Genomic DNA, 24558 nt, shown 5'->3' with positions numbered 1-24558 from the left:
AATTTACCACTTGACATAGGTTTGTCCTGTAGAATTTATACTTGAGTAATTGATCATGATCTTTAATTGTGAACATAATTTTATCTGTACACTCTCAATACCGTATGCTGATCACTTTTGTATTCTGTAATCTAGTGCCAAATTTAGATAAAATAATGGACAGCATTTGACTGGGTGTTTCTGTGGACTCAGAACTGTAGAAGGAGGATGCAGCTCTACAGATCTCAAGCTGCAGGGGATGGCTGGTGCCTCTTCCTGAGGCTGGGGCAGTAGGAAATGGTCTTCAGCCTGCAGGAGATGTATGCTTGGTGAGGATCTGTGTCATCAAATTAAGGAGCTGTTGGAGGAGTTCAGTGGACTTTGCAGCATCACAAATAGATTATCTGAATCTTTTCTGAAACACTGCGGTTTGAAGAGCCAAGCCCTCAACTTTGCTGTAGGTTGTGCCAGCAGAATTGCCCTTTATGTGAGAAGCCAGTAGGAATGCACGGAACTCAACCTAGAGATGTACAACGTGCCAATTGAGTTTGTAAATTAGGATTGAAAGTCAGCATTATAGTGTTGGGCCCTTCTGCCCATCTGCTATGGCCCCTTCTTTCTGTGGTTAGAAAGAAGTAGATGAGACCTTTCTCGTTTGGAAGAAACCATACATTTTCAGAGCCTGGTCTTTGTGAGGGAACTTCCTGGCAACTTATCCACCCTGGTATCTGCTGGAAGAATGGCATAGCAGGGCACAAGCAGTCCAGGAGGTTTCTGTAGCTCATTATGACAAATTCACAACTCAGGTAATGGAGGATCCGGTAAGGGAAGGCACTCTGCAGGACTCATACTTACCAAGAAGGAAGAACTTGCTGAGGATGTGAAGGATGGGGGCAACCTTGGTTGAAGTGACCATAAGGTGGTGGACCTCAGGAACATGAGAGGAGGGAAACAAGCAAAAAAGCTTGCTTCCCAGAAAGTGGCTGGACATCACCTGCTGATAGGAAGTAGAAAGTAAATCTGCTTTGGTTTTGCTTCCTCATGCAGTCTTCCGTTGTTTTTTGGGTGTTTGGTGGGGTTTTTCCTTTGGTGTCTTCTTGTTTTTCGTTAAACGGCCTTTATTTTGACCAGTAGGATTTTTCATCTTACTTTCTCTCCCTGTCCTGCTGAGGAGGGGAGTGATAGAGTGGCTTGGTGAGTGCCTGGCATCCAGTTAAACTACCCTACGGCTATACCCTATGGCTGGGTATAGCTGGCTAGAATTAACTTTACAGGCTGTAATTTATTCAGATATTCTGAAATTCCTGAGCTGGGGAGTTTATTATTCTTTGTCTATCCATAACAATATATAGAATCATGGAAACTACCCCCCTTTCATCCACAGTTCATTAGTCCAGCCAAAATGCAGGCTCTGGAATCTTTCATTGAATTTTAGTTTAATCAAATAGATACTTAAAATCTGCTTTAAATCAGTGTGCTCCTATGTTGAAAGTTACAGAAGCAAACTTCCTCTTTTTATTTAGCTGTTCAGGGCTAATACAGATTGTCTTGACATTTTCATCTATATTAGCTTAATTTGAAAACATGTATTTTAATCCTTGCCTTTTGAAAATACCCTTGTACTGAATACTATCCTAAAACTGCTTCTACAGTGTCTTTCAGCATGATTTAATAATGGCTTAACTGTAATCATATTAATGACACTCTTATGAACCTGCTGTTGATCAGTATGTTTTCATGAAAGAATTTACTGAAAAATAATTAATAACTCATCAAACAAATGTTACACAAATTTAAAAAAAAAAAATCTTCATTAATGTGGAAGGAGAGCCTAGAACATCCTGTTGGCCAGGGCTGGGACATCAGAGTAGTTCAGTGAGCCTCTGTCCTCGTGACCGTTCTCTTCCCACATAGCCTTCTCCCATGACAATGTATGTAGATAAGGATCTATATAAACACTTCATTGTCACATGACTGGATCAGTTGGAAGTCACAGTCCATCAGGACTCAGGCATTGGCCATAGTTACATAGCTTTCAAAGAAGCACAAAAAATATCAGGATGCAGTGGAGCTGCTTAAGTGTTTTATCATGTCCAAATGGCTGTCTGTCTTGAGTAGAGAGAGACAGGAACCAGTGCCATATTTTTGTTGTCAGGTGGATGCATTTTCTGCCTTGTTTCAGGAAAGCCCTCTAGTACCTCTCTGAAAGTTAGAAAGCCCACCCATAAAAAAAATTTGGAAGCAGCTGCTTCAAAATGATTTTTGCTGAGTATATGATCATAAACTGTCATGATGTCTTCTGCATTATTTTTTGTTGTGTTTGTAAATTTAAGGCTAACTATTTTCATGAAGTTGCATAGTGCTGCAAGACAAATGCAGAAGTAATTTGAAAATTAATGGGCTGTTGCTCTTTTATCTAAAACATTAGGAACCTCAGCTTCAACAAAAGAATTTTTTTCAGCAGTGAAAGATTTGTGTAATAAACAGTGAGAGGCTAATATCTGAAAAAAATAGGCAGAGAGACTTGAAGGAAGAGGAAGAATAGTTACATCACAAGGCTAGAAGGAAGTGTCTAAAATGCACCATAACCACCAAAACTGAATTTGGAATCAAATGTATAAATAGTGGATGTATATGAGTTTTATTTTTATTACATTTTTTACATGTCTGAGAGTGCAATTTGCAGAACATATTGGAGATTGAAAAAGCTTGAGTTTAGGAAGATAGCAAAGAAGAGCTCTGGAGCAGCTTAGATGAGACTATGTGAAGTATTATCTTGTAGAATCATAGAATCATAGAATAGTTAGGGTGGGAAAGGACCTTAAGATCATCTAGTTCCAACCCCCCTTGCCATGGGCAGGGACACCTCACACTAAACCATGCCACCCAAGGCTTCATCCAACCTGGCCTTGAACACTGCCAGGGATGGAGCATTCACAACCTCCCTGGGCAACCCATTCCAGTGCCTCACCACCCTAACAGGAAAGAACTTCTTCCTTATATCCAATCTAAACTTCCCCTGTTTAAGTTTAAACCCGTTACACCTTGTCCTGTCACTACAGTCCCTAATGAAGAGTCCCTCCCCAGCATCCCTACAGGCCCCCTTCAGATACTGGAACGCTGCTATGAGGTTTCCATGCAGCCTTCTCTTCTCCAGGCTGAACAGCCCCAACTTTCTCAGCCTGTCTTCATACAGGAGGTGCTCCAGTCCCCTGATCATCCTTGTGGCCGTCCTCTGGACTTGTTCCAACAGTTCCATGTCCTTTTTATGTTGAGGACACCAGAACTGCACACAATGCTCCAGGTGAGGTCTCACAAGAGCAGAGTAGAGGGGCAGGATCACCTCCTTTGACCTGCTGGTCACGCTCCTTTTGATGCAGCCCAGGATACCATTGGCTTTCTGGGCTGAGTGCACACTGCTGCCTCGTGTTCATTTTCTCATCAACCAACACCCTCAAGTCCTTCGCCATAGGACTGCTCTGAATCTCTTCTTTGCCCAGCCTGTAGCTGTGCCTGGGGTTCCTCCGACCCAGGTGTAGGACCTTGCACTTGGCGTAGTTAAACTTCATGAGGTTGGCATCAGCCCACCTCACAAGTGTGTCAAGGTCCCTCTGGATGGCATTCCTTCCCTCCAGTGTATCAACCGAACCACAGAGCTTGGTGTCATCAGCAAACTTGCTGAGGGCGCACTCAATCCCACTGTCCATGTCAGCGACAAAGATGTTGAACAAGACCGGTCCCAACACCGATCCCTGAGAGACACCACTCGTTACTGGTCTCCAGCTGGACATTGAGCCATTGACCACAACTCTTTGCGTGCGGCCATCCAGCCAGTTCTTTATCCACCGAGTGGTCCATCCATCAAATTGATGTCTCTTCAATTTAGAGACAAGGATGTCATGTGGGACAGTGTCGAACGCTTTACACAAGTCCAGGTAGATGACATCAACTGCTCTACCCCGTCCATCAGTTCTGTAGCCCCATCATAGAAGGCCACCAAATCGGTCAGATGTGTTTGTACTCAGGTAGTAACAAAACTGAAAGAGGGAAAATTATCAAAGTCTCAAAATATACCTAATTTAATATTGGTAGCATAACGTAGTATTTAATGTTAAAGATTAGAACCTATCTTCAATTTCTTATGATTAGGAAAAGCGCTTAGTACTTCAACAGTTCTTCATCTTAATTCCAAAGCAGGTCATGAGAATATTTTTAAAGCTGATGTGAATTATATACATAATGGATTTTAAGGAAATATAGTAGAACGTTAAATGTATAAGCTGATATTGGTAGTCATGTTTAATTTTCCTATAAAACTGACAGATGGGTTGTTTTAAAAAAATCTCAGGAGAAAGCATTAAGAAAGGTGATGGAATGAATATGCAAGTCATAGGAGACTTATATAAAAGATGAGGAACTTAGAGGCCTTACTTTCAGTAAGTCAGTTGTCAGTTGTGAATCAAGATAGCATATGTGAAAGATTGAGCAAAACCTGCAAGTTGTGATGTCCTTGTTCTTCCTTATTTGTGCAATTAAACACTCCAGTAAGAAATTATCAACTAGCTTCTGCTAGCTGTACAGTTTATATAGGTTCAAAAAACTATGGTCTCAGAAACATTGAAGTGAAACTGGTACTGTGATTTCAGGATGTATGCAAAGACAAAATGCAAAACAAAACATTTCTAAATACTGTATGTTTCTTACACTTTGAAAAGTAAATAACTTTGTTGTATACCATTTTAATGATGTGGAAGGGAAGACCTTATCATTCATTTTTCTGTCAGTCATAAACCAAAATATTTGTATTACTCTTTCACTTAGCTTTTCTCCTATTTTTGCTTTGTAGTTAAGTGCAGTGTGAGTTTGAAATGAAAAACAGGTGAAAGTTCTGACAAACTTAAAGTACCTGGGAATGATTATTGAGGCAGATATCTTGCATGTTCTGGAAAGCAAGATGCCATGTGACAATTCAGAAGTTTATTTAATCTAAAAAAAAACAAAACACAACTACTTGTTATTTTAAGAAGAGCTACTTCAGAGAAAGTAAAATCTATTTTTACTTTAACTAAATTACTAGAAATTGAAGTAGCAAAACACTTTTTTTCTGCAAAGGCTAGGGTTTTCTTTTTACTTTTGTACCTTGTAGAATTTTCCAGCAAACGCTTAAATTCCATAACAGGAATTCAGGGCAGCATCTTGTCACATGTCAGGTTGGCAGTTTCAGAACACATGCTTAAAATATACTTATGTAATAAGCTGCATAGGAATTAAGATTTGCAAAATGATACCATCTCTTGAAGTTATTGAATAAATTTGGATTTTCAGTGGCTGTAATGGAACGGAAGTAAGTAATAAAAATGTCTGTGCGAAAGCAGCAGTACTTCTCAGAGTCTGAGCTACTCAGGATTTACACATAAAATTTTATTTATGGTTTATGTTTTATTTTTTATTTATTTGTATTTAATTTGCTTCCAGGTCAAACTAGTCTTATCAAAGCAAGAGCTGTATCTGGCAGCATGGTTTATAGTAACCAGTGCAATTTTGTATGCAACTGCTTTTTATTGACATGTTAACACAAATACTAAAAGCAATGATTCAGCTAAATGATGATTTTTCAGAAATTCCAGTACTTTTGAAGTAATAGGTAGACAGAGCTGTCTAAGAAGAGTGGTGCCTTTATTTACCATCTCAGGGACAGTCTGAAAGTATCATTAATCCAGTGTCAGAAAAGGGGGGATATCTGCATTACTTCAAGGCTAACAAGGTCATATGAAGTATTGCGAATTAAACAAATAATACATTTTATAACATAATAGTTTGCCTGAGTTTATTAACTGGGCATCATGTGTTCTTCTTTAGAATTCTAACCTGATTCATCAGAAAGTGTCTCCTCCAGTGGAACAGCAAGGATCTCCAATCTTGTCATTCATTACTCTGGAACAGTTCAATGCCATTCGTCTTGTGCAAAGTGTCCATCAATCACTTGCTTCTTTAAGTAGAGTCATCAGAGGTACCTCCTTACTGAGTTCTGAAGTACAAAGACTAGCAACTGCTCTGCTAAATCAGAAGGTAAGTCATTTTGTCATGAGTTTACATTACAAGCAATAAAGAGACCCAAGGGAACTGAACAAAATTCTGATATGCATTTTCATGTCATCAATTTTTCTAAGTTCTTTTATTGATAGACTCTAAAATTGAATTCTTACATTGATAGTGACTCTAAAACAGAACTATGTTTTTTTTCTGGAATGAAACCTGAGAAAAATCTTGCTTCAAGGACTTGCAGAAGCTTCTGTGTATATTATACTTTTATCAAGCTTTCTCTGAAAGACAAATCTGATAAGATTAGAAGTGGTGGAATACTATTTCCATTTCAAATACCAAATCATGCTAGATAAATCAAGCATATTAGCCAATAGAGTTTTTTAAAATCTAAGTTTTACTGCAGTTGTAATCACAACTTGCTCTCTGCATTTACTCAGTATGGATTATTGCCCTATCACGCCAGACAAGCTGTGCCTACCATACCATCCTATTATCTCACCCTGTATTCTTGATATATGAGAAAAGCAACTGAAATTTGTACATGTACTTTCTCCATGTTTTCTGGGCATGTAAATAAACTGGTACAATTAGTGACTGCAAAACATGATCTGTCTTTAATAACTAGATGATTGGATTCTAAAGATAGTCGAACACTGATGTGAAATGCTGTATTTTTATTTCACCTGCAGCAACTGATAAATTGTGTTGATGCTAATGCATTGATTTTGAGATTTGCCCTTAATGAATGGTAATTCCTATTAACATCTTGTTTATCTTCATGCGAGGAACAAGTACTGTTAAAAAAGATTGTTATACATTTATTGATCGATCAAATTTCTAATTAAAACAATAATTAAAAGCTTTATGTTTTCAGATTCACAAGACAGCATTTGTTAGCAAAATTGTAGTACAACTGGAATAAATTAACATTTTCATGTTAGCAACCTCATTGCCTTTTTAAGCATATTTTGACGGCGTGGTAGAAATCGGTGCAAAGTGTATGTCATAGTGAATGCATATGATACATATAATGGCCTTTTTTAGTATTTATAGTTATATTTCTTGTTACTGAGTAAGAGAGTATGGCTTGCTTATGTATTTAAGCTGCACTCAAACTGGGAACAACAGGAGCTGTGAAGCTGATCACTGTCACTAAACTGCACTTAAAGATTATATTCATTTTTAGCTCTTACAAATATCAGTGCTTCCTGATGTATCGAACAAAGTGTTTCTGGCATTTCAGCTGCTTACTTACCCACTTACCTTGACAGAGGTCCTTTTATTGGATTGTGACCATAAAGCAATCTTTGTAGCAGCCTTCCAGAGAAGCTAATGCCACTTTCTTGGCATGGCAGCTAAACCTCATGGCAGCTACACCTCATTATATTTATCATCTTAAAGTGATTTGTTTCATGTATTTTCTATACACTGTTCTTGTATAGTTTAGTGTGGTCATGTGCTATGTAACAAAGGACTGTTTTTAAAAACTTGAATTTTAAAGCATCAAGATCATAGCTGTTTTAAGATTATAGCACCTGAAGAAGCTGTTAGTTCCCCAATAGAAACATGAAGCTCAATAAATACATGACTTGTAATGGTTTCAGTGGTGTGCCTTATTTGTGCAAAATTGATACGTTAGTATACCCTGAAATGTGCTTCCATACTAACAATTATCTAAGCTATTACTTTAAATTTAATTTAGTGATATATTAGCAATATTAGGTGAATGCCTTCTACATGATAGATTGGTGAGCTGCCTGTAAATCCATACCTAGCAAAAGAGGTTGTACTTTGAGTTTAAAATAAAAAAAATAAAAATTAAAAAAAAATCATGATTATGAAAAAAAATAACCCCCATACATTTAACTGTGCTTTGTTAATTGTCTTGCGTGTTTTCTAGTTTATTCAACTTGTTTATCAATGACCTGGATGAGGGGCTAGAGCTCATAGCAAATTTGCTGATGATACAAAGCTGGGGGAGAGGCTGATACACCTGCAGGCTGTGCTGCCAGCACAAGGACCTTTATAGGCTGGAGAACTGGACAGAGAAACCTAATGAGGTTCAACAGTGGCAACTACAAGGTGCTGCACCTATGAAGGAGGAACCGCCAGTACCAGTACATGTTGAGGGCTGACTTACTAGAGAGCAGTTCAGCAGAGAAGGACCTGGGAGTTTTGGTGGATATCGAGTTGACTGTGAGCTGGCAGTGCACCCTTGCAGCCCGGAGGGCCAATAGTATCCTGGGGTGCATCAGGAGGAGTGTGTCCAGCAGGCTGAGGGAGATCCTCCCCCTCTACTCCACCATGGTGAGGCCACATCTAGAGCACTGCGTCCAGTTCTGGACTCCTCAGTACAAGAAAGGCAAAGAGCTACTGAGAGGGTCCAGTGGAGGCCACAATGATGATCAGGAGTCTGAAGCATCTTTCTTACAAGGAGAGATTGAGGGAGCTGGGCCTGCTTAGCCTAAAGAAAAGACTACGAGGGGATCTCATTAATGCATATGAATATCTCAGAGGCAGGTTCTAGGAGGATGTTTCCAGACTTTTCAGTGGTGCCCAGTGACAGGATGAGGAGCAATGGCTATAAACTAAGCCACAAGAAATTTCACCTCAACATGGGGAAGAATTTCTTTATGTTGAGGGTGGCAGAGCACTGAGTAGGCTGCCGAAGGAGGTTGTAGAGTCTCCCTCTCTGGAGACATTCAAAACCCACCTGGACATGTTCCTGTGTAACCTGCTCTAGGTGTCTTGGACTAGATGGTCCCCAGAGGTCCCTTCCAACCCTAACAATTCTGTGATTCTGTGGTTATTAATTAGTGTTCCCAGATCCAGATATTTTCTTTGTTTTATCTATAAAAGGTACACATTTAATATTTACTTTGAAAGATACTTTTTCTGACAAACTTCTGTGATCATATTTAGACAGTCTGTTCAGTACATATGCTTTTAGATTGTAAACCCCCTTGAAAATACAGCTGTAAATGTTACGCAGTATAAAATGTTTATTCTGTTCAGTATCTTCAGTATTGTGTGGTATCCCACAGATAATGATTTATATCAATTCTCTTTCACATAAATAGGTTAATCTTGCAGAGTCAATTTCAGTATGGAGTAGGTAGTTATGTTTTTATCCTTATTTTATAAGGAGGGAATCTAACAGAGGACCTTTACAGCTTTTCTTTTTGAAGTCAGTGAGAAATTTGTACTGAAGGTCTTGCAGGATTCTATTCTCAGGTGTTCTACAAACACTTTAACATGATGAGAGAATAATCATGTGGAAGAGTCACTTCACTACAGAGCAAAACAGCTACATGTTCAAGTCTGAGAAGTCAGCAGGAAAGGAGTGAGAACCTGTGGTTGCAGGTGAACGATGGATCATGGCTTTCCAAGAAAGACTCAGCTTAGGCCTTTTCTGAGTGTTTGTGGTTACTGGATAGCAGAAGTTCTTGTAAGTTATCCATCTATGTGCCACATAAATAATTAGTGGGAATACGACCTTCCTATTAGTGGTTGTTTGCTTTGAACAATATACTACTCATACAGCTTTTTCCTTTGTAGATATATTTAATCTCCAGGTTATAGAATTTTGTTCAAAATGCTAGCTTAAAATGTAATGATGATGGTTTTTTCATGAAATATATTTGTATTTCAGTGTCCCATCACATGGCAAAGCAAGTGGGAAGGTCCAGAAGATCCTTTACAATATCTTAGAAGTCTTGTAGCCCGAGCACTTGCTATACAGGTAATTTTAAAGAGTCATTTTACCTCACTACACAGATGTTCAGCGACACGGTATAGTATGTGAATTGCACTACAGCAAGCCTTTAGAAACTCAAATCCCAGGGATTTTTGGATGTGTGAAAAAGCATATAAAAATTTAAGGATAGATGAGAAATGTGAAGACAGCAGACTGAGCAATTTGAAGTCAGTAAATTTAAATACAGTAATGTTGTTTGTTGCTTCACAATAGATTTACATCTTAGATTTTAATCATTTATCTGATGAACTGTGGTGAAAAAAGAAATATTTACTGAGATGAATCTTTACATCAAAGTCAAGACATAATCTTTAATTTGGTAGAGAGTTATGTATAAAGAGAAAAAGTGAAGCAATTCTAATAGAGCTAATGTGGAAATTCATAGAAGATTAGTCTTTGAGGCAAATAAAGAAAACATCTGCATTCTCCAGGTTTACAAGTGGCTATAGTAGAAGGTTCAGGGCCCAACAGCTTTGTCAATCTACAGTCTGACAGTAAAAAATATAAATTTTAGTTAAGGTAAATTTGTCTGTATTTTGACAGAAGAGGTATTTTTAAGCTAATAGGCAGACAAATAAAAAGGTCATTTATCTAAATTAATTAGTATTTAAAGGAACAGATTTCATTATGTTGGATATATAGAGAGGAAGCTCTGAGAATCTTCCAGAGAAGAAGGTTCCTTTAGGAGGGACAGATCTTCGATTACCTCCAGGCAGTAAATAGAAAGCTGCTGGTTTTGACCTTGATTAACACAGTCTTATCCAGTGGGTTATGAAGAAGATTTCTGTGGACATTAGTGTTGACTGTCAGATTCAGAAGGAATATTTGAGGGACACATGATTTCTAATCATTACTTTTTCAAAAACTATCAGATGGATGTTTCCGAAGTATTAATAAAATTCTTGTTATGCAAACCATTTCTTCTGGCTAATGTTTAACTTTTCTTTATCCTTTCCTTCACAAAAAGGCTCAAGTTATAAAGTGTAAATGTGTATAGCAATAAGTGATAACGCAAATTCAGATGTTATTTTGTCATATAGCTAGAGTTGAACTCAGTCCCTTTTGTCTTTTGCCTGACTATTGTAGTCATCATTATTAAAAAAGCATCATTTGTGGTTAAGTTGGCAGTGTTGGTACCCTGCAGTTTACACCTTCTGCCTTTACTTGGTTCTGACCAAACTGCACACAATTTTCCTTACTACACAACCTTTTTTTGAAGTAGAAGCCTGAGATTAGAGTTCAAGCATCTGTGTGGAGTGCACCTCCCATGGAAAGTAGCGATAATGTGTCAGAGTGTAACAGGATGAAATTAGTTTTACCAGTAATAGATGATTTTCAACCAAGCATATTCAAAAAGGTCTTATTTCCATATATTACTACAGTGAAGTATTGACAAATGTGCAGCATTATATTACTGTGATAGTAATCTTCCTTTCTCATTGTTCAAACTCCTGACAAAATTGTACACTTGGATTGCTTATTTTAATGAAAGTTATTATGAAGAAATCATTTACCATTTTAAACATTTATTTACTTTAAGAGAGGGACAGATTATTAAGGCAGAGCTTTACAGTAGACATTTACGTGTATCCATAAACAATAAATTGTGTTAATTTTTGTTAGTGACAACAGAAAGTAGTGACAAATGACCAGGTACTGGTTCTTACATATTTTTTATGTTTTTTTTAATGTCAGATATGTCATGAAGTTTTATTTGAAGCACTTCTTACTAATAGCATTATCAGTCTGTTTTGCTTCTCACGCTTCTAGTCAGATCACATCTGAAAAAAAAATCTGGGTTTATTTTTGCATGTATTTTACTGAAAAATGTTGATCATTTCTAATTATGCATTTCAGCTGAATCATCCTTTTCCTTAAATGTGATTCCAATTCATATTTGTTTATATTATACCAAGATCTTGATTAGCCTTGATCATTTTTGAATTAACATTCCTTTTTTCTGACTTTTCATTATTGATTTTCAAAATGTAATTTCTTATTAATTATGTCTAGATTTAGTATTCAGAAATTCAATAAAGTCTTCAATTAAGATTTTCTCATACCTCTGAAAATTATGTTTAGATTTATATTTCAATAAAAGCCATAATTTGGATGGGTTTAGTTTTATATGACCATCTGCATCATCATAGGTATTTGATAGTTATTCATACCTCCCTCTGTTTCATTCACTACAAGATCTTGACATCTGCCTTCACCTTTTGAGACAGGTTGGATTTAGATATTTTTCAAGAGGAAAATAGGAGATATTGAAGTCATACTGAAAGATTGCATCTACTAAGGATGCAGTAGGTCTCTCCTTAGGTTATTAGTTAAAGGCTGCTTTCATCAGGGTTTTGGGAGGAACCCAAAATGTAGGCCAGATGGTAGAGTAATTATAGCAGAATTTTTAGAAGTGTAAAGATGTTCTGGGAGCATTACACAACAACAGACAGAAAAACAACAGGTGCTGCATTTCTCAGGTCTGAATTCAGTCAGTAAATGCAAAATAAAAAAAAGGAAATCTGCCTACTTAAAGTGTGAACAAGTCATTATATGCAAAATGCAATAGACCCATGTTTTGCAGTGTATTATGTTGTGCTGATAGAGCTGATGGAAATACGTGATTTCTCCCCAGGTGTCTTAATATTTGGATGTTAGCTTTTTCTTGCAATTGAAATAAAATTTCTCTTTATTGCATATTCTTCCAAGATGTTCTGAATACTTTCAATTAGCAATGCTGACATTCAACTTTACAGTATTGTGTTTCAGCTTGTCTGTCTACAGTGATTTATTTGCTATCAACATTGAGATTTGAAGCTTATGAATCATCATAGTTCTTTGTGTTGGTTGTAATTCTTGGTCCCTTATACTCAGTTTCCTTATGGTGGGATCTTAAATGCAATCTGTGGCTTCCCTCTCTTGTGCTACATGGTTATAGCTCAGCAATAACATATGTCAGTGTATAATGGAATTTGTCCATCTCAGTGTGTAGATAAGTGTGTTCTCATGTCCATGGATACCAACAAGAGATAAAGAGAGAAAAGACCCAGAATACACTATTAAGAGGCAAAACAGCAGCCCAGGCAAATGTCAGCTGAGTATCAACATCGGAAAATCTTTCAGGTCAATAAATTGGAACTTTCTGTTCAAGAAGAGCTAAATAAAGAGCCTAATTGCACTTCTTCCACAAAACCACCTCTTATTCCAACAATACCTTACATTTTAAATGAAAATATTATTTCACTCTTCTGAACTGAGCTGCTTCTAAGTCATGTATAAAACCAGTTCTTCCTTTGGAAAGCTGTTTGATCAACTGCTGAAAGGCCTGCAGTGTACACTGAAAAAGGAGGACTGTTCAGCTCAGCCTCATAAATACTACTCAGAGTTCTAATCAAGGAAATGTTTATGAATACTGAATTTTTTTATTTTTCTAAATTATGAAAGTTTTTGTGTGTTTATCAAGAGACTTGTATATATCTCTTTGGGATGCTGCTATCACAGGAATCACAGGATAGTTAAGTTTGGAAGGGACCTCAAAGGTCAGATGGCTTCAATCCCTCCCTCCTCCTTCCCCTCCACCCCCAGGTTATCTCTTGTTCCCTCTGAGGGAAACCTAGGGTTTTAACATTTAATTTCAATACCAGTTTGACCCCATCGTGTGAGATGTTTTACTAATGTTTTACTGTTTGAGGTAGAATGACTTTGTTTCTGTTTTGGAACCCTTACTATTTCTCTGTTTCAACAATTATATCCCCAGAAAGTTAGATTGGTCACCCGAAGTATATAAAGTTTGAACTCTTGGAAGTTGCCTGCTGAAGCTACTACAAAACCTTCTGGGGATAGGAGACCTAGTAGTATTCCTTCACACCCAAGGCACCTAGGCAAAGAGGCTCAGTTTTCATTCACTGTTAACATGCAGAAAGTCTGCTCTTCTAAAGCCAAGGAAGTAAATTCTGCTGAATTTTCAGAGTTAAAGAACTCTGAGGACCAGCCTATAAATCAGTCTTCATCAGTAGATAATATGCACATAAAATCTGAGAAGTACAGGGTGAGCTTGAATCCCAAACTAGGCATGCACACAGGCTCTGCACAGACACAGCTAAACACACCCATGTTAGCATAGAATGACAGTACCTTTACAAGCAGCAGCATAAACACACAACATGAATAGCCCTATCCTATTTCTGTGATTCCTTGCTCAGGGAAAATATCGTTCACACTTACTGCTGACTTTTGTTCTCTCTAGTGTCTTGCTTCAAGTCCCTCAGTCTGCAGCATGCAGCTCTCAAACCTCTCATCCTTGTCAGGGTCTGATTGGAGAAAAACCCTAGTGCCGGACCCTGTTTCAGTTTGTGACCCCAAGAGTGAAATTAAGACAAAAACAAGGTCAGGTACCGTACTTGGAGAGTTTATTACAAATTACAAAAAGACAGTTATTGTAAAAAAGGGAAAATATTGTAATAAAGGGGGTAGTGATAGGACAGATTGAAAAAAAGGGAGAAAATGAAACAAGAATTCGGGGTGGAGAGAGAGAGAGAGAGAGATAGTCACCACCGTGTGTGGTGTCCCAGGGGTCCGTTGTCATCGGTGGTGGTGGTGGGAGTTCTTCAGGGTTCATAGTCTCGTAGTGTCAGAGCAGAGGGTCTCCCAAGAGTTCATCAGTGGTGGGTGTCCTTGTGGAGGCATCCTTCTGGAGTCCCTTTGAAGGCACCCATTTTGGTGTTTTGTTACTCCCCCTTTTATATTCCTGTTCCTGGTGGACCAGATTTTCTGGTCTTGCAGCCAACTGCAGGGTGTTTGCACACACACAGGTGTCTGAAGCAATTCTTGAGATAATGGACAGTAATTCCTGACACCAGTCCTGGAGGTAATGGATGGAAGAGTGTCATCAGCTCTTTCTCATTCATCCCTCAGGCGATGGATGGTGGAGTCCCAGTTCAGCTCCCCACTCCCTTCCCCCAGGCAATGGATGGTGGAGTCCCAGTTCAGCTCCTCACTCCCTTCTCCCAGACAATAGATGGAAGAGTCTTATCTCAACTCCTCCCACCCATCTCTTAGACAATGGTTGGTGGAGTCCTGTTTCAATTCCTCACACCAGTTCTTGAGGCAATGGAAGGAAGAGTCTTAGCTTTTTTCCACTCATCCCTCAGGCAGTGGATGCTGGAGTCCCATCTCAGCTTATGCTACCAATCTTTGAGACAATGGACAGTGGAGTCTGATTTCAGATCCCTCTCTCACAATCCTCCTGCTGGCTAGTGCTGCCAGAAGTTTACTAGTGGATTCCCTTCTCCCAAATAGGGAACAAACACACACAAAAATGACTAAAAATAAAGCTACAGGGGACAGGACAGGCTCTGGTGATCAGGTGCAAGGTCGGCCAAAGTGTACTGTCCAGCCGCCTCCCTGTGTGCGGCATGTGTTATTATACTTCTGTCTGTTTTCCCATTCTTATTCATCCCCCATCCACCTTTGGCTCTTCCCCTAAATATCCTATAATAAATCTTGTACAATCCCAGAATTGTCATGTTCAGTCCCAAAATTCACCTACCTGTGCACTCCATAATAAGGCCTATACCTCTTTAAGTAATCCCATGCTCTGTGGGGGGCATTTCAGAGTTTTCTCTTATTATAGATTGCTGTAGTAGATTTTGCAGCATAGACAATAGCTTAACAGTTTGTCTTTTATGATCTTAGGAATAGCTGATTCAGATGCATTAGGTTGGCTGTGTTCCCTACATTGTCACTGTTTCTGTTATCAATCTCTCTCTATTTGAACAGCTCTTACCTAGGTATCTGTACAGTGCAGCATACTTAAGGTTTATTATTCTAGTATTAAATCACAAAAAAGAATAAAAATATTGTGGTTTAAATTTACCCATTCTGTTACTTTAATTCAAATTTCCACCTTATGATGAAGAATTAGCATTTTTCTGTTGCTTTTCTTGGCTTCTCCTCTTTATCTGTCATGAATATCAAAACAGAAATACAACTGCAGCCTAGCATTATCTGCTAAGAAAGTGAGCCTTAATTGGCTCCCACAGCTCTCATCACATTGCAACATGATTTAACTTTGTTCAGAATTTATCAGCCAGGATATATCTGTCATGACCTTTTTCACTGCAGAATGAATTGCTTTAAATGGTAATATTTTTTGACTCAATGAGCAAGGATTATCTCAAGTTTTGGGAAAACAGTTTGCTTTATGAATGGAAAAACAGTTTTTAGAAAGCAGCATTGGAAAACGGAAAGATACCTCTACTTGCATTTCACTTAGTTTCATTGTGAGTAGTTGAAGTTTAATCCCAATGAAGTTTAGATGTTCTGTTAAATTGAGGCATCCACAAATTATGACTTTTTCTATGAAATCAGGCTTAGATGTTTTGAAGCAGAATTCTGTTTCAACAGAATTCAGCTGCTGTTACTTAAAGTCTCAGAATTCTAAGCATGCTCAGTGAGAGTGGCTTTTCTTATTTGATTTTTAAACACTAGGTTGTAAGCAGAAGTTGGAGCAGCCTCCTTTATCATACCACTAACCTGTTGTGCAGCTGTCTGATTGTGCAATATTGATTGCAGAAGACAGTCACTTACAAAATGGTTTTTATAAGTGTTGCGTAAAAAAGAAGAAAACCCCAGGTCATTGCCTTGATGCACTTTCTGAGAAATTACCTTATTTTAAAGAAAATCTTATTTTAAACAATTTTTTCTAACCTAAGATTAAATTTAAAAGAACTAGATTTAGTATTCTCTATTTCTTTATGGATGCAAGTTAGTACTTATACACTCTATAATTTACAAGAAATTGTACCATGTATTATATAAGATGTAAAGCTGTAGCTGCTATATTTTATTTAATCTAATAAAATGATCACCATTCACTGATTTTTCTCCTTAAGCTACAAGATTGATGTTCACAATACAGGAAGAAAGTGTATGCATTTAAATGGTTAAAATTTAAAGTGTAGATTGCTCAGTTTCTAATAACTTCTTTTTCATTGTATCTCTTTCCTTTATCATGGACAAAGGTGCAAAAAAGAAGGCAGAGTAAAATGGATAGTCTTGTTGGACAAAAGGTCAAACAAAAAAAAGGTTAATTATAGTACAAGTAGAAAATGTTATTATCATTTACATATGAAAATGGGTTTCATTATGTTATCCTGTCAAAGACTTTTGTAATTTTAAAATCCAGATATTAATAAATGAGAAGGCTGCAACGCATGCTAATATGGCAATTTGCAGGTACATTCATTGATCTCCTTTGTTTTTTTCTAGACAACTCAGTTGCAGTAACTTGCACTTCTGATCACCATTATGTTGACACAAATATTGTGTCTACTAATAAGCAATCCATTCAAAAATCCTTATTGTTTAATTTATAATTGTGATTTCATTGTTACGCATGCATGCATAGAAATAAATTTCTTTGAGTACAATTTCTTGTAACTTATGGAGTAACTAAATATGATCTTGGTTCTGTTTTGGACTGTATGTGTTTTAGTAGGAACTTGCTTGGTGAAATAGTTTACAAAATATTTCATTGCTTGATTTGAGATTTTAATTGGTCAAGATCAATGATAACATATAACTATTCCTTAAATAGCATTTGCAGATATATATTAAAAAGAAAGTCTATTTTCTAATAGAAACACATTGCTATTCTATAACTGAGCATTATCCCTAATTACCAGTCTTTTTGGCATTTCTTTGGGGGATGACAGAAATGTAGCTGTCTGTTGACCGATCTTTCTCTCTTGGAAAAAGATTTCATATAGCTGAATTTGAAATGACAGAGTTTCATATTGTATTCCAGTGCAAATATATATATAAAAAAGTAAAGTTTCAGAGCTGTCATGTCAAATTTAGTTTGTGAAGGAAAAGTTTCATGAAAGTAATTCTTGACTAAATCCTTGTTTGTCTGTTATTGCAGAGTAGTTTTACTCTTGGGAATTCACATTCAAATAAAGCAAGCCATGCAGGATGCAAGTGCACTCAGCAACTCTGTTTTCATTACTATTTTAAAACAGGAGTAAACACAAAACCAGAGGGATTCTGGTTTGGGTCATGGGGTGGTTTTTGGTCTTCTTGGTATGGTCTTTGCCTGTAAATGTTCAGCAAGTTATATAATTCAGGAAAAACAAAACAAAATCTTGAGTCAAAGCAGAAAAGTTCTTGAGAGTGATAGGAAGCTTAGATCCAGAGAGGTGGTGAATGCACCATCCCTTTGAGACATTCAAGGCCAGGCTGGATGTGGTTCTGGGCAACCTGATCTAGATGAAGGTATCCCTGCTCATTTCAGGGGTGTTGGACTAGATGACCTTTAAAGGTCCCTTCCAGCCCAAACTATTCTATGATTCTATCCCCATTTTAGGCATGTAAGTGACACTTGAAGTCAGGGAGGTTAGATATAGAGTCATAGAATCATAGAATAGTTAGGGTTGGAAAGGACCTTAAGATCATCTAGTTCCAACCCCCCTGCCATGGGCAGGGACACCTCACACTAAACCAAGTTCACAACCTCCCTGGGCAACCCATTCCAGTGCCTCACCACCCTAAACAGGAAAGAATTTCCTCCTTCTATCCAACCTAAACTTACCCTGTTTAAGTTTTAACCCATTACCCCTTGTCCTGTCACTACAGTCCCCAATGAAGAGTCCCTCTCCAGCATCCTTATAGGCCCCCTTCAGATACTGGAAGGCTGCTATGAGGTCTCCACGCAGCCTTCTCTTCTCCAGGATGAGCAGCCTCAACTTTCTCAGCCTGTCTTCATACAGGAGGTGCTCCAGTCCCCTGATCATCCTCGTGGCCCTTCTGTGGACTTGTTCCAACAGTTCCATGCCCTTTTTGTGTTGAGGACACCAGAACTGCACACAATACTCCAGGTGAGGTCTCACAAGAGCAGAGTAAAGGGGCAGGATCACCTCCTTCGACCTGCTGGTCACGCTCCTTTTGATGCAGCCCAGGATACCGTTGGCTTTCTGCGCTGCAAGTGCACACTGCAGCCGGCTCATGTTCATTTTCTCATCAACCAACACCCCCAAGTCCTTCTCCACAGGGCTGCTCTGAATCTTTTCTCTGCCCAACCTGTAGCGGTGCCTGGGATTGCTCCCACTCAGGTGTAGGACCTTGCACTTGGCATGGTTAAACTTCATGAGGCTGGCATCAGCCCACCTCACAAGTGTGTCAAGGTCCCTCTGGATGGCATTCCTTCCCTCCAGCATATCAAGCAAACCACACAGCTTGGTGTCATCGGCAAACTTGCTGAGGGTGCACTCAATCCCACTGTCCATGTCAGCAACGAAGATGTTAAACAAGACCGGTCCCAACACCGATCCCTGAGGGACACCACTCGTTACTGGTCTCCAGCTGGACATTGAGCCATTGACCACAACTCTTTGTGTGCAGCCATCCAGCCAGTTCTTTACCCACCGAGTGGTCCACCCATCAAATTGATGTCTCTCCAATTTAGAGACAAGGATGTCATGTGGGACAGTGTCGAATGCTTTGCACAAGTCCAGGTAGATGACATCAACTGCTCTACCCCTGTCCATCAGTTCTGTAGCCCCATCATAGAAGGCCACCAAATTGGTCAGGCAGGATTTCCCCATAGTGAAGCCATGCTGGCTGTCACCAAGCACCTTGTTGATTTTCATGTGCCTTAGCATGCCTTCCAGGAGAATCTGCTCCAAGATTTTGCCAGGCAGAGAGGTGAGACTGACTGGTCTGTAATTCCCCAGGTCATCCATTTTCCCCCTCTTGAAAATGGGGTTATATTTCCCTTTTTCCAGTCATCGGGAACTTCACCTGACTGCCATGATTTCTCAAATATGATGGCCAGCGGCTTCGCAACTTCATTCTCCAGCTCCTTCAGGACCCGCGGGTGGATTTCATCAGGACCCATGGACTTGTGCACGTTCAGATTTTTAAGATGGTCTCGAACCAGATCCTCTCCTACAGCGGGCCCAAGGTCTTCATTCTCACAGTCCCTGCATCTGCCTTTCAAGACTTGGGTGGTTTGGTCAGAGCCTTTGCCAGTGAAGACTGAGGCAAAGAAGTCATTCAGAACCTCAGCCTTCTCCAAATCCTGTGTAGCCAGCTCTCCTGAGAGCTTCCTGAGGGGGCCTACGTTGTCCCTAGTCTGTTTTTTATTTGCTATGTACCTGTAGAATCCCTTCCTGTTATCCTTAATATCCCTAGCCAAGTTTAATTCTAACTGGGCCTTGGCTTTCCTAACCTGGTCCCTAGCTTCCCGGACAACATCCCTGTACTCTTCCCAGGTCGCCTGTCCTTGCTTCCACTTATCATAAGCCTCTTTTTTTTCATTTGAATTTTCCTCAGGAGCTCCTTATCCATCCAAGGAGGTCTCCCGGCCCTCCTGCTGCACTTCCTTCTAGTTGGGATATACACTTGCTCTACTGAATGTTCCCCTGTGTATTCAGTTGAGTGCTGTAAGTAACAACTTAATTAGAATTTGTGCCTTACATGGAGGAGAATGTGTAATAGCACATTTGCAGGCAGTGATATTTTTATATTGTTAATTCTCCATAGTCACTCTGGACTAAGAGCGTTATGATTCAACAAAGAATCCGTTCTCTGCATCTGAGCTTGAGTTTCAAAATTGCCCTCATGTTTGTACTGTTGTACAGTGTTGTATATGCTTTTTCCTGCACATTCCATGTATTTTCTATAATTACTATTTTCAGTGTCATTTCTAATATTTCATGATCTCATATAATAATCAACTGAAATTGCCTGCATATCAGGAAAAATGCTGTAAATAATTTAGAACTGAACTCAATATTGTTCAGTATTAAGACTTTCAGACTGTGCAGCTAGAAAAAAGATTTATTCAGTGATGTGTATTCATGTATTCTCATCAGACAGAGAAAGTAAAAATTGATGATTTGAATATATCAACAAAAGAATCCATCAAGGAAAAAATACAGTGAGAGGTTACTAGAATAATAAAATTATGTTGCTTATTAGCTGCAAGTTTGCTAAAAACGTGTCATCCATGATATCACAGAAATGCAAAATTCTTAATAAGCTTATGAAACCTCAAAGGGAGTTGTTATTTCTTCCTGTTCTGCATTTATGAGGCCACATCTGAAGCACTTGTCCAGTTTTTGGCTGTTTGGTTTAAAACATTACCTGGATTTTGCAGACAGCTTTGTGGAACCTCCGCTTTGGAAGATACACAGAACTAGAGTAGACAACACCCTGACAGTGAATTTGTCCCTACTTTGAGCTGCCATTGGATCAAATGACTTTCAGAGGTCTCTTTCAACCTAACTTCTACAATTTTGTAATTTATAACTTCGTCACTGTTCCTTTTGGGTCAGATGTGCTCTAATGAATATGCACTTGATTTGTACCAATTCTGTGTAGTACTTCTCTCATAAATGTTAAATATTCAGTTACATACACTTACTAAAATCAGCCAAGAGAAAACAGACAGAAGTTGTGAGAAGGGAAACTTTAATCAGGTATTTGTAAGGAAAAATCATGTTGAGGATGGTCAGACACTGGTACAGGGGGTCCAAAAAGGCTGTGGAATCTCTATTGCTTAATTATTGCTATTTAAAATCATATTGGAACAAGCCCCTGAGCAACCTATTGTAGGCTGGCTGTTGCTTGAGGGTGGGGAGTTTGACTAGAAGATCTCTGGAGGTCTTCCAACCCTAATTATTCTGTAATACTGTGATACTGTAGGATGCTTCAAAATACCATGCAGTAGGTATCAAAATGACATAAACATAGCTGCCAAATGTTTAATTTTATGAATAAATTATTTATATAACAGAAATAATTTTAAAACTGAAATACAAGACAAAACAAAAACAACAAACAACCATACAAAAAACAAAGAAAACCCAAACAAACACGCATTTAAAAATAAACCAAAAAAGTTCTGGTTTTCCCTTAAATTACTCTATAAAGTCTATGTCTCCAGGTTACTTCCTGAGAACAGGTTTGAATGAAGCTTCATGCCATGCTACTGCTTTTCAGCATTGTCTTAGCCCTCAAGTGTGACAGGACAGCTTGACAGTCCTTTCGGGGTTAGCCACCAAAAAATTCCCTTTCCTGTTTAAAGAAAGGTTTTACGGGCTTCAAATTTCTGATATACTCTACTTGAGATACCTTTACTCTAAATGCCTTGGCTTTACTATGTAGGAACGAACAACATGCCAATTAAAAAAAATTCCTGTGGCTACACAGTTACGCTTTGTTGAACGATCCATTTGACAGTCTGAGCAGTAATCCTGTGCTGCGCTGTTGTGTTCAATGGAGTGTAAGTATCTTTAGTATGAGCCAGCATGGTGTGTCACCGTATCACAGAAATGATACAGAAATGGCCATGCAATCCTGGAGGTCATTTGTTTAGAATGGGGTTGCATCAGCCGCTGTTTCTGTTCTGTGATCTCTTTTTTCCAGAGCCAGATGAGAAGGCTCTGGGGAGACATCAGAGCACCTTCCAGTTCCTAAAGGAGCCTGCAAGAGGGGGGCTTTTTACAAGGGTTTGTAGTACACAGGACAAGGGGGAATGGCTTTAACTGAAAGAAGGTTGATTAGACATTAGGAAGAAATTCCTCACTGTGAGGGTGGTGAGGCACTGGAACAGGCTGCCCCGAGAAGTTATGGCTGCCCCATCCCTGGCAATGTTCAAGACCAGGTTGGATGGGGCTTTGAGCAACCTGGTCTAGCAAAAGGTGTCCCTACCCATGGCAGTGTGGTTGAAACTGATATTTAACCCTAACCATCCTATGATTCTATGATTCCATGCTTCCGTTTAGTTATACCAGCACCATCACAATATAGATTTCAACATCCCTGCTCCAGAGCTCCACAAAGGAATTATTTCTGAGGTAGTCCTGGCTTTGTTCAAGGATTATGGTAGACAGTCTTGTCTGTTATCAGGAAATGAATTTTATGTGCTGCTGTGTTTCCTCCCCTGCAACTTCTTACCAGTGAAGGTGGGAATTAGGACATAATGTCTTTCAAAAGGAGAGAATACTTGAAGTTTCTTTGAATGTTTGTCCCCTTTGCTCTTCATGTTTTGTAATTTCTGGTTCTGGTTCTAGCTGTTATACTACCTTACCCAGTTATACTCTTTGTAACTGCAAATGCAGTCTAGCACCTAGTAATTGATGTACTTAGTTGTGGAGAAAGAAAAGACTAGAACGCATGAAGCATGAGGATTGCCTAACTGGATACTGTATTTAGTGATCATATAGGAAATATATGAATGTAGATATTTTTTACATGCATCAATCATGAACTTGTCAGTATGATGTTACACTTCTTATGCAGCATCATCATTCTGGCATCCTTATTAAATATAGGAAACAGCAATTCATGGAAAGTTCCTGTTTTGATAAAAATAAATTAATACAGAAACTGGACTGAGATTACATTTGCTGATGCTTCCATCAGCTATACCTTACTGCATATCTGCTTCTGTCATGGCATGGTTTTCACACTTCCTGAACAAACACGGGGTTTCTAGGCATGTCAACTGAAATAAAGAAATACTAGTATTTTATTTAGAGTAATAACCAGCAGTTTTGGTCTGAATAATAATAATAATAAATAATAATAATAGAGGACAAAAATAATAAAAATAAAAATTAGACTGCAAGTTAAATTCCTGTGTTACTTACCATTTAAAAGATACTATGTGCCAACATGTTATCATATGCCTGAAATACTGCAGTATTCACATGTTCATTTAATAAAAGATGCAGTATTCACATGTTCATTTAATAAAAGATAACTACTTAAGGAATAAAAGCTCAAGTATTTCACATACCAAAAATTACCACAAGGGTGCAAATTGTTGCCAGTTTCTCCTGGGAAGCTACTTGTTACTCTCTCTGTGCTCAATGCCAGAAAAAATACCTCTATTTCATTTCTTGGAGTACAAGTCAATTACTCCTGCTGGCGTTTACCACTGTCAGCCCTTAGGAGCACACCTATAAAACAGTCGCTGCACTGTGAGGGAAACAGGACTCTGACATAACTGCTGGATTGACTTTGCATAATCTAAATTCTGGTTAACTGAATACTTACTGCCCTTATCCAAAGTCCTGGATTTTGGGTTTGGTTTTTTGTTTTTTTGTTTTTTTGTTTTGAATCCCTCTAAAACTAGTGGAAAAACAGAGTTGTACTCTTAAGGTTTCAGGCTATGCATATTCATGTAACACCCAATACAGTTTTCCAGGCACAGAACTGAAATCACTCCTGTAATGATTTCTGTTATTTTCTCTTTCAATATAACTTCTCCTCTGGGACCACACCAGCAGAAAAGCACAGTAGAAGAGGTTACATTTGGAATGAATTAAAACAGCGGAGGAAAAGTACTTGATTTATTGTGGAGGAGTTCTGTGATCCTAAAGTTGTATAAATGATAATGTAAAAATCTGGCAGCCTCTGTATTTCTTCCACTGTTCAGTATGAGTTTCTCAGTTTGCTTTGGGATTACAGAAGATGAGGAAGGCTTCTCTTTGAAAATGGTATAGTTGCTTCTTGGATGTTAAGATACATGAAAAAAATGGTATTTGAACCACCAGAGACTGCACTTAGAGATTTATTTATGTGGGAAAAAAACCCAAACAAAACAACCAAACTTAATCCTTTTATTAAAACCTCACATTAGTTGAAATATTGAAATATCCTGCTAGAAATTGCTTTGTAAGCATTTTGGGTATTGATGATATGTTTTGATATTATATTTATAATCATCATACCCTAAATTAATCTATCATGGACTGTTCAAACTTCAA

The 24558-nt window shown here is 38.4% G+C and overlaps 1 protein-coding gene across 2 annotated transcripts in view; it reads left to right on the top strand.

The window, feature by feature from the left end:
• DYNC2H1 (dynein cytoplasmic 2 heavy chain 1) overlaps window positions 1-24558 on the top strand; it is a 164870-nt gene that overhangs the window by 125232 nt on the left and 15080 nt on the right. For both annotated transcript variants that reach the window (XM_061457809.1, XM_061457808.1), the window contains 2 exons: window positions 5839-6048; window positions 9677-9766. In XM_061457809.1, the coding sequence (XP_061313793.1) occupies window positions 5839-6048; window positions 9677-9766 (300 nt within the window). The remainder of the gene's footprint in view (window positions 1-5838; window positions 6049-9676; window positions 9767-24558) is intronic.

The sequence above is a fragment of the Pezoporus flaviventris genome, unplaced genomic scaffold, assembly GCF_033815535.1.
Source record: "Pezoporus flaviventris isolate CSIRO_AGI_PZ_B2104156 unplaced genomic scaffold, CSIRO_AGI_Pfla_v1 ptg000025l, whole genome shotgun sequence".
NCBI lineage: Eukaryota > Metazoa > Chordata > Aves > Psittaciformes > Psittacidae > Pezoporus > Pezoporus flaviventris.
The sequence above is the reverse complement of the archived record's forward strand: the minus strand, read 5'-3'. Positions and strand labels throughout refer to the sequence as shown.